The sequence below is a fragment of the Giraffa tippelskirchi genome, chromosome 5 (assembly GCF_054371585.1).
Source record: "Giraffa tippelskirchi isolate mGirTip1 chromosome 5, T2T-mGirTip1v1.2.pri, whole genome shotgun sequence".
NCBI classification, from domain to species: Eukaryota; Metazoa; Chordata; class Mammalia; order Artiodactyla; family Giraffidae; genus Giraffa; species Giraffa tippelskirchi.
In genome coordinates, this window is record NC_137279.1 from 127,700,343 (window position 1) to 127,708,998 (window position 8,656).

At 45.4% G+C, this 8,656-nt stretch overlaps 1 protein-coding gene across 5 annotated transcripts in view; it reads left to right on the plus strand.

The window, feature by feature from the left end:
- Nucleotides 1-8,656, plus strand: part of BCAR3 (BCAR3 adaptor protein, NSP family member) — a 130,604-nt gene that overhangs the window by 34,740 nt on the left and 87,208 nt on the right. For 4 of the 5 annotated variants that reach the window (XM_081486309.1, XM_081486310.1, XM_081486308.1 and 1 more), the window contains one exon: nt 3,945-3,984. In XM_081486309.1, the coding sequence (XP_081342435.1) occupies nt 3,945-3,984 (40 nt within the window). Of the gene's footprint in view, nt 1-69; nt 520-3,944; nt 3,985-8,656 lie in introns of those variants that run through there. The other variant, XM_081486313.1, reaches the window with a different exon arrangement.

Genomic DNA, 8,656 nt, shown 5'->3' on the forward strand with positions numbered 1-8,656 from the left:
AATGATTTTTAAGGCTTTTGGATTTATAACGTACTCTCTTTGTCTTCCTTCCCTTGCCTCTCTGAAAAGGGTGAGCAGAAGAATGCAATCTGCCTGCAATGCAGGAACCACAGCAGACACGGGTTTGATCCCTGGGTTGGGAAGATCCCTTGGAGAAGGAAATGGCAATGCACTCCAGTATTCTTGCCTGGAGAATCCCCATGGACAGAGGAGCCTGGAGGTCTACAGTCCATAGGGTCGCAAAGAGTCGGACACGACTGAAGCGACTTAGCACGCACGCATTGTGCTGCTTACAGAATGAACAGAGCTCTCTTAGCAGGGTTCACTTGGGGGTGGGGTCAGGAGGAGACTTCAGTTTTTATCCCTAACCGGCACCTCCTGTTTCCTTCTCTTCTGCCAAAAGAAGTGTGTGTGGTGGAGGATCAAATGGGAACACTGGAGTCCATGCAAGCCTAGGGGGGGATGCTTGGGAGAACACCCCAGGCTCCTCTGTGCTGGGGCCACTGGGCAGGAGAGCAGGTATGTTACCGAGCTGGGTCCTTGGACTCTCTAATTAATAGAAAGTGATAAGAGGTCAGCCGAGAATTTCAGGCAGGGTTCTTCATGATGCCGCAGGAGGGGGTGCAAACAAGTAACAGGTGCCCTTGCTCACCAGCTCCCGGTGGGGGAGAGCTGGTCCCTTCAATGGGGTGAGGGGAAGGAAAGGTTGGTGGGTTGGGCTAGAAGGGTGATGCAGATGGTCTTCCAACCCCTTTGGTCCTGTTGGGTGCAGAGGGCATGCACAGTATGCTGCTTTTACTCCCAGCAGCCCAGAAATGGCAGCTGAATTTTGGCCTTTTTGTATTGTGCTATTCAGGATCTGCCCCAACCATGGGTGGATGCAGTTATTTTTAGTCCCTTATGGTTTCTTTGTATTCTGTTGCTCCAGGTGATACTTGCCTGGGTACAAACACTTGCAGTAAAGGGTCCCAGGTCCCAGCCTGTCTCACAAGGGCCACCCTGCCTGGAGGTGACCCCACTCTGAATGGGGACCCTACTGACTGCAGCTAGGGCTGCCTCAGGAACCACCAGACACAGTGCCCAGCCTGATGCATGTTGGTTACCACACCCCCTTCCCAATAGAGCTTGAGGGGTCTGTCCTGATAGAAGGAGCTCAGTTTTCAGGTCCATCTCTAGAAGAGAGAGAGAGGAATCAGCTTTCGAAAGGTAAAAGGTAAAGGGTTTTTACAGGTAAATCTGGTGAGAAGAGCCGATCCTGGGCAAAATTCTAAAGAATTTATTAAATGACCTTTGAACACCTAAAAAAATAGTTAAAATTACAGATTATGACTATGTGGTCTTGGAATTTGGCAGCTATTTCCTCCAAAATGAGTGAAATGAAGCTCAGGGAAAATATTTGACCTTGTTAGTTGCCAGTGAAAAAATTCCAGTGAAAAATTAAAATTTTAGAAGACTCATGGAATCCTCCACCATGAGCTTGACAATTCCCTATAGGCACTAACTTCTGATGAGATTAGTGATGATATTAACAAATGTGTGTGTGTGTGTGTGTTTTACGGTATAATGAATTGGGTCAAAATTTGGCAGATCTGCATAACTCAGTGAACCAATATTTTCCAGAATAGTGGTTAAAGAATCAGACATGGACAAAAGATCCATTCAAAGTACAGGACAGATGGAAAAGAGTAAGAGATATGGCTTCAGAGTCCACAGCTAACCTTTAAGAAACTACTACTTGTCAAGGTTTGGTATGTTCTTAAAGTAAAACGTCCATAATTACATGAAAAACCTATTAAGGTATCCCTCCCATTTCAATTACATAACTGCATGAGGGTGGATTTTCTTCATTTGTTTCAACAAAAACATATCGCAACATTTTGAATGCAGAAGTAGATATGAGAATTCACCTGTCTTCTAGTAAACCAGATGTTAAAAAGATCTGCAAAAATATGACAGTGTCACTATTCTCACTAAATTTTTGCTATAAAAACATGATTTTCATATAAATGTTATTTATGTAAACATTTTAATGGATTTACCTTTAAAGTATGAATTAACAAACACCTTGAAAATTTCTCAGGTTTCATTTCTAATATCAGTAATCAGTAGATATAACCTGCACGAACAAAATTTTTCAGAGTCCTCAATTATTTAGTGTGGAGAGATTCCCAGGACCAAACCATTGCTATAAACAGCACATACCTACACTGTTATCCACGCATTAAGACACACGTGTATGAGTGTATATAATGGACGTTTTAGAACAAACCTAGAAATAGACACTTGAAAAAGATGAGAAACAGCATCCAAGTGGCTGTAACATCTTTCTGCACTTGCAGGGCCAGACCACTGGACTGGATGATTAGCATGAGACTGGATGCCTATAAGCCTAAAATGTTACTTCAGTAGAAACCTAGGAGTTTGAGAACTTAAAAGGGAGCATGGCCAAAGCCCTGCTGACAAAGTTTATAGTCCCTCGCCATGTGATCCCATGGTCACAAAGCCTGGAAACATCAACTCGATGTCCAGACTGCAGAAGGAGAGCTGGTGACCCAGCACAGCAGACAGACTCGGCCGCTTTGGGAAATGATGCCTGATGAACCAACACAAGCTTAGTGGCAAAGAGTATGCTTGGTTTTAAGGCTCTGAAAGACTGATTTATACCCCTCTGTGATGGAAGTGCACTAGGGATTCTGAGCTTAAGCCCTTCTCAGATACTCTGGCCTTACAAAGGGACTCATTTCAGAAGCTCATGTGCTTGCACAGCCTAGAGGAGCGTCTCCGAAGCCAGCCTGCCTCTGTGGGCATGCCCTGTGTGCAGCCCTCCGTGGACAGACCAGTCCAGGAACAGCTCTGAGGATGGGGTCCATTTTACAACAAGATGGGCTGCCCCTGAGCTGTGGGAGACACTCCTTGTGTCCCAGCAGGGGTCCTGCTGCCCCTGTTCAGGAGAGAAGTGCTAGTCTCCCGGGGGTCTCTCCATGGAGGGAAGTGTCCAAGCCCCCGAGGGTCTGGGCTTGAGCTCATTCTTCCGGAGGCGGTTGCCTCTGGGTGGGGATCCCCCACCTCTTGAGGGCCATGTGCTTTCTGTAGATGTACTGACAACCTCCCCACCTGCCTGAGAAGACTCCTCCCACCAGCTTCAGAGCCACTCTGTTCTTTAAAAAGTGATCTCATCTCTTCAGGGGAATGTGTCGATTTTGTGACGTTTAAGTTTCTAAAGGCAGCTGTCTTTTCACATCCCGTGTTATGGTGGGCACCTCGCTATAACTCTGCTGGTATTGGAAGCATCAGCTCTCACATGTCCCCCTCCCCTCCTTTGCCTAAGATCCTCTTCCACTATAATAAATCGGCCTCCTCAGTGACACTGCTGCTATTTACTTTTACTTGTCTGGTTAATCCTAACAGTATTATAATGGATCTGAGCAGACGTTAGAAGGGGAGAGAAAGAACATTGGGGTACCAAAGAAAATTCGAATGAGTTGCTCAGCTTGACAGCAAAAGAGAAAGGGGATTTAGAAGCAGAGCTGGGTTCAAAACTCACCTACCTGGGTGCTGGGTGACCTTGGGCAGCTATTCTCCCCACCTGAGCTTCTGTTTTCTGTCAAAGTGGATGTGACACAGCCGCCTGGTCCAAAGTGCTGCAGGGCCCTGCTTCACTGGTGTCTGTGTTACTCCACACAGCTCTTTACCTCAGACTTTTAGGCTGATTTTTATGCTTTAGTGACTCTAGGATTACTATCCATAAATAGTCTAATATTTGGAGCTTGAATTTTATAGGAAAACACGTGTCTTTTCTAACTTTCTTGCTGTGGATATTGTCTGGGAGGTGAACTCATCTTAATAATGTGAAGGAATAGGGTGAAATAATGTTAGATACATTGTATCCAGTGTGAGAATGAATTGTTCCCAATTGTTCTCATGTTTATATTTTCTCTTTTCAGGGATCAGCATCTTCTGGACCCAACTCTGGAATATGTGAAGGTAGGAAACCAGGATTTAAACCATGTGGTAGGGACCCTGTGGTAACAGGCTTCCCATTTCTAACACAATGTTGTCCTCTGGCTTGTGTAGGAAGCTGGTTAGATTGAAACAACCAGGACATAATTTGACTTTCTTGGGCCTTTAGTAATCTTTGCAGGGCTCTTATGTCACCCTATTACATATTTATAAACTTTCCCCCTTGTCTGAAGCCCTGGGAACCTGATGTGTTTTAAAAATTCGGAATTTTTTAGGAAGGTAATATGGTACATATATCTAACCTCTAACGGGAGCTAGAGTCACCATCCCATGATGAAACTCATCACTACAACAGTTTAATGTCAGAATATTCACACAAAGTGAGATGAATAGACTACAGATGATTTTGTGTAAATCACATTACGTTTTTTGTCACCAAATGAGCTAGGGTTTGTTGTGCTGCCAAATGAGTTATTTAAAATTTTTCAATTTTCAGAGTTTTTGAATTTTGGAATGGTAGGCGAGGAATTGTGAACTTGTGTTTGTCTTCAGTGGAGGATTGAAGGGTCTCTATGAGACTTTATTTTACCTGTTTATTTTTGGCTGTGATGGGTCTTCATTGCTGCACTCGGGCTTTTCTCTAATTGCAGTGAGCCGGGGCTACTCTCTAGTTGCGATGTGCAGGCTTCTCATTGTGGTGGCTTCTCTTGTTGTGAAGCACCAGCTCTGGGGCGCCAGGTTCAATAGTTGCGGCTCCTGGGCTCCAGAGCACAGGCTCAATAGTTGTGATGCATGGGCTTAGTTGCTCTGCAGCATGTGGGATCTTCCCAGATCAGGGATCGAACCCGTGTCTCCTGCATTGACAGGTGGATTCTTTACCACTGAGCCACTAGGGAGCCTTTCTGAGCCATCCTCTCCATCTCAGTAGCCACCCTCTTGTTCAGTGTCTAGTCTGTACCTATGAGCAGTGTAATTCTTTTACTTTCCAGTGGGACTGACGTTCCGTGTATCTAAATACTCAATACTTCTAAACAAGTTTTCCTTCTGAGCAGAAGGAAAAATGCTTTTCACTTCTTGCTTCTGCCACACACATCCCATTTTCAGGTGTGTATGTTTGTTTGGTTTTATTTTATTTTTGAGAACTGTAATTATGTGTGGCACCTACTACAGAAAAGAGAACTCTCATCTGTCATGACAAAATGTGTCATTCGTTTTTAGGAGAAATCATGGCTCAAGTTAGGACTTACAGTGCTTGCCCCCTAGGAGCCATACTTCGTCTTTATTTTTCAAAGGTCAGCCTCCCAGTTTCAGAGCATTTAAGCCTGTTCTTGCTTTTCTGTGTGCCTGTGACTGTGCCTGCCCCTGGGTTTTGGCATTTCTTCTTTTAGAACAGAGGATGGAGGGTTTAAAGCTTCTACTGGAGGAGAAGACTCTAGTAGAACCATGTAGTCACTTGAGGCAGTCATAATAGAGTTTGTTGGAATGGAGGTGGGTATTATGTTTCCTGTCTCTCCTACCACGGCTATGCCTGAGCTGCAGCTTGACTGCAGCAAATGTGTAATCCTAAACCAACAGAGCCACCGAGTCAGAACTTTATAAGTGGTGTGTCTGTATCCCTCCTGGGTGCACCACATATGCTTTTATGCAGGTTGTGCACTGCAAGGAATTAGGGGACACTATCATACTCTATGATCTGACTTGACTGTAACATAAAAAAGTGTGTCCTAGAATTCTTCAGTGTGTTAGTCACAGCAGCCCTTTAGAACTCACTCTGTTCCACGTCCCAGAAACTGGCTCTCTCCTGCTGCCGGCTCATGCAGGCTGTGCTCACTTCCCTCCTCGCTACTCCACAGCTCAGTTTTTCTCTTTTACTAAAGTCCCAGCCTTTAAGATAATCCAGTGATGAATTCTAAACCTAAGCAGAGAGTTTGGGAAGGACTCATTTTAGTATTAATATTTTCTAAGCTATTTCATCTCATTCATGAATTGGTCATTGCAAGTTGTCATGTTGACTCAGAAGAGGTGTTGGCTACCGTATATAAAATAGATAGCCAGTGGAAATTTGCTGTATGACTCAGGGAACTCAAACCGGGACTCTGTGACAACCTAGAGGGGTGGGAGGGAGGCTCAAGAGGGAGGAAACATGTATACCTATGGCTGATTCATGTTGATGTATAGCAGAAACCAACACAATATTATAAAGCAATTATCCTTCAATTAAAAATAAGTACATTTTAAGAAGAGCAGTGAACATCAGCTCAATCAGAGGTGTAGACTTCAAGAGGCAAATAAAAGACATTATTAAAAATTGGGACTAAAAGAAGAGGTGTTGGGGTTGTTGGAGCTTCTGTCTGCTGGGCTCCCCCGCCTTCCCTGGCAGTGATAGAACTGCTCCTGGTGGTGGCTCAAGGAGTCCCCTTTTCTAGGACTCACTGAGGTCTTCTGAAGCTTGCTTTTTGCTATCAACCTTGTCTCAATCTGGTCAGAGCTTTAGAGATGACATTTCCGTGTCCCTCATCACATTTTTTTCCTCTTTCTCATTTTGCCTTTGGTTTGAAGATGTGGCTTGAGGACTTCATGAGCAAATATAAGGTATTTTCATTTGTCTCCATGGGCACTAAAGCTCTGAAAACACTTTCATAGCGGCCTTGGGCCTCAAGGTCTGAATGGACCCGTGAGTCAGTTGTCTTGGGCCAGTGCAGTCCCATCCTAGCATTTCTCAAACTTAGCTACCCTCTCCAGCGCTTCTGACCAATCCATGCCTCAAAGGCCTTGTAGATTGGTGCCAGCTGATGCCTAGAGCCTGGAGGGTGGCTGAAGATGATTGAGGGAGGTGAAAGATGTAGATAAGGTGAATGCAGTTTGGCCCCCTGACTTTGAGCTCTTTCTTCCCTATCATCCCTTTGTACACATAATATGTTTCAAGCGTGGAGAAAAGTAGAGATTCTGTGTAAAGTATGTTGCATCACGTAGGGCCCTTTTTGCAAGTCAGGGTTTTATAAGTTCATTGTGACCTCAGAATGGGGGAGGGCAGCGAGCAGATCTCTGACTGAGTCCATCTCAGCAGTAGAAGCACCCAGTGGTGGCCAGCTGACAGCCGTTCTCATCCTGCTGGGAGTCACAGTCCCAGGTCTCTCTTAATGTGGGAGACTTTCTAACCATCTTCACCTGGTTTTTCCAGTACCTAGATTAAGAGACGGAGAAGGCAATGGCACCCCACTCCAGTACTCTTGCCTGGGAAACCCCATGGATGGAGGAGCCTGGTGGACTGCAGCCCATGGGGTCACAAAGAGTCGGACATGACTGAGCGACTTCACTTTCACTTTTCACTTTCATGCACTGGAGGAGGAAATGGCAACCCACTCCAGTGTTCTTGCCTGGAGAATCCCAGCGACTGCGGAGCCTGGTGGGCTGCCGTCTATGGGGTCGCACGGAGTCGGACACGACTGAAGCGACTTAGCAGCAGCAGCAGCAGATTAAGAGAGAAAGGTCTGGGACCACCCTTGCCTCCTCATGTCTAGAGGAGAGGAGACACTGAGGCTGACCCCATAACTCACAGGGTGAGGGGGCTGCTGTGTCATGGCAGGAGAGAGCTGGGTGGAGAACGAAGCCACCGTTCAGTCCTGTCCAGTCTGTACTCTGTGTCCTCCCAACACTCCCCATAGCTGGCGTTGCTGCACATCAATGCAGAGACATGACAGGGGACCTGGGAGGCGGTTGCCAGGCTACGAGGAGCACCTCTGTGAGAAGACTGGAGAGAAAAGTGCTTGGCAGGGAAGCTCTAGAACTGTTTGGTAGTTCTTTCAGTTCTTCAGCAGGCTGACCTCCTGCTGGGGCCTCCCAAGGACACCTTGTTACCTTAAGTGGTGAATTCCCTAATTGGATGTGATAAGAAAATTTGAGTAGATCCAAAGAACCCCCAGGAATTTTGGAATCTTTATTCTCCTCTGTTTTTGTCTCTTTTCTGACCACTAGAGAGGGAAGCTTTTTCTTTTTCTACCTTTTCCTTGTGTCCCCATCCCCCTTCTCTCTCTACATCCCCCCAAGCCAGGAGCCTAAAACATGATGATCATCTTCGAGGTCTGATTTTAACTGTTAAGCATAGTCATGAGATACTTTTCTGTAATCACATATAATTGGTTCTCTTTCACTGTATCTGAACAAGACCCTTCTTGTGGATTGGAAAACAGAAACCTCCATGCAGCTGCACCTTCTTCCTGCTCTTAAGGTAGTGACTTTTGTTAGTGGTGTAAGCTCTGGAATTTTCCTGTGCGTACCTAGCATTCCTTACTCTAGATAAAACTAATTTAAAAAAAAAAAAAAAAAAACCAGAGGAAATAGCTTTTAGAGGAAATAGCCCTAGGCAAAATTGTGTATTAGAGTTTCTCTTCTCGGTTGCTTTTCCTTCTTGAAAGTGAAAAAGTGAAAGTGTTAGTTGCTCAGTCGTGTCCAACTCTTTGCGACCCTAAGGATTGCAGCCTGCCAGGCTCCTCTGTCCATGGAATTCTCCAGGAAAGAATACTGGAGTGGGCAGCCATTCCGTTCTCCAGGGGATCTTCCTGACCCAGAGATCAAACCCGGGTCTCCTGCATTGCAGGCAGATTCTTTACCAACTGAGCTACCAGAGAAGCCCTGCTTACTGCTCCCATTTATTTTTTGCCGTATTTTTACTGCCTTCAGTATTAACTCTGTGTCT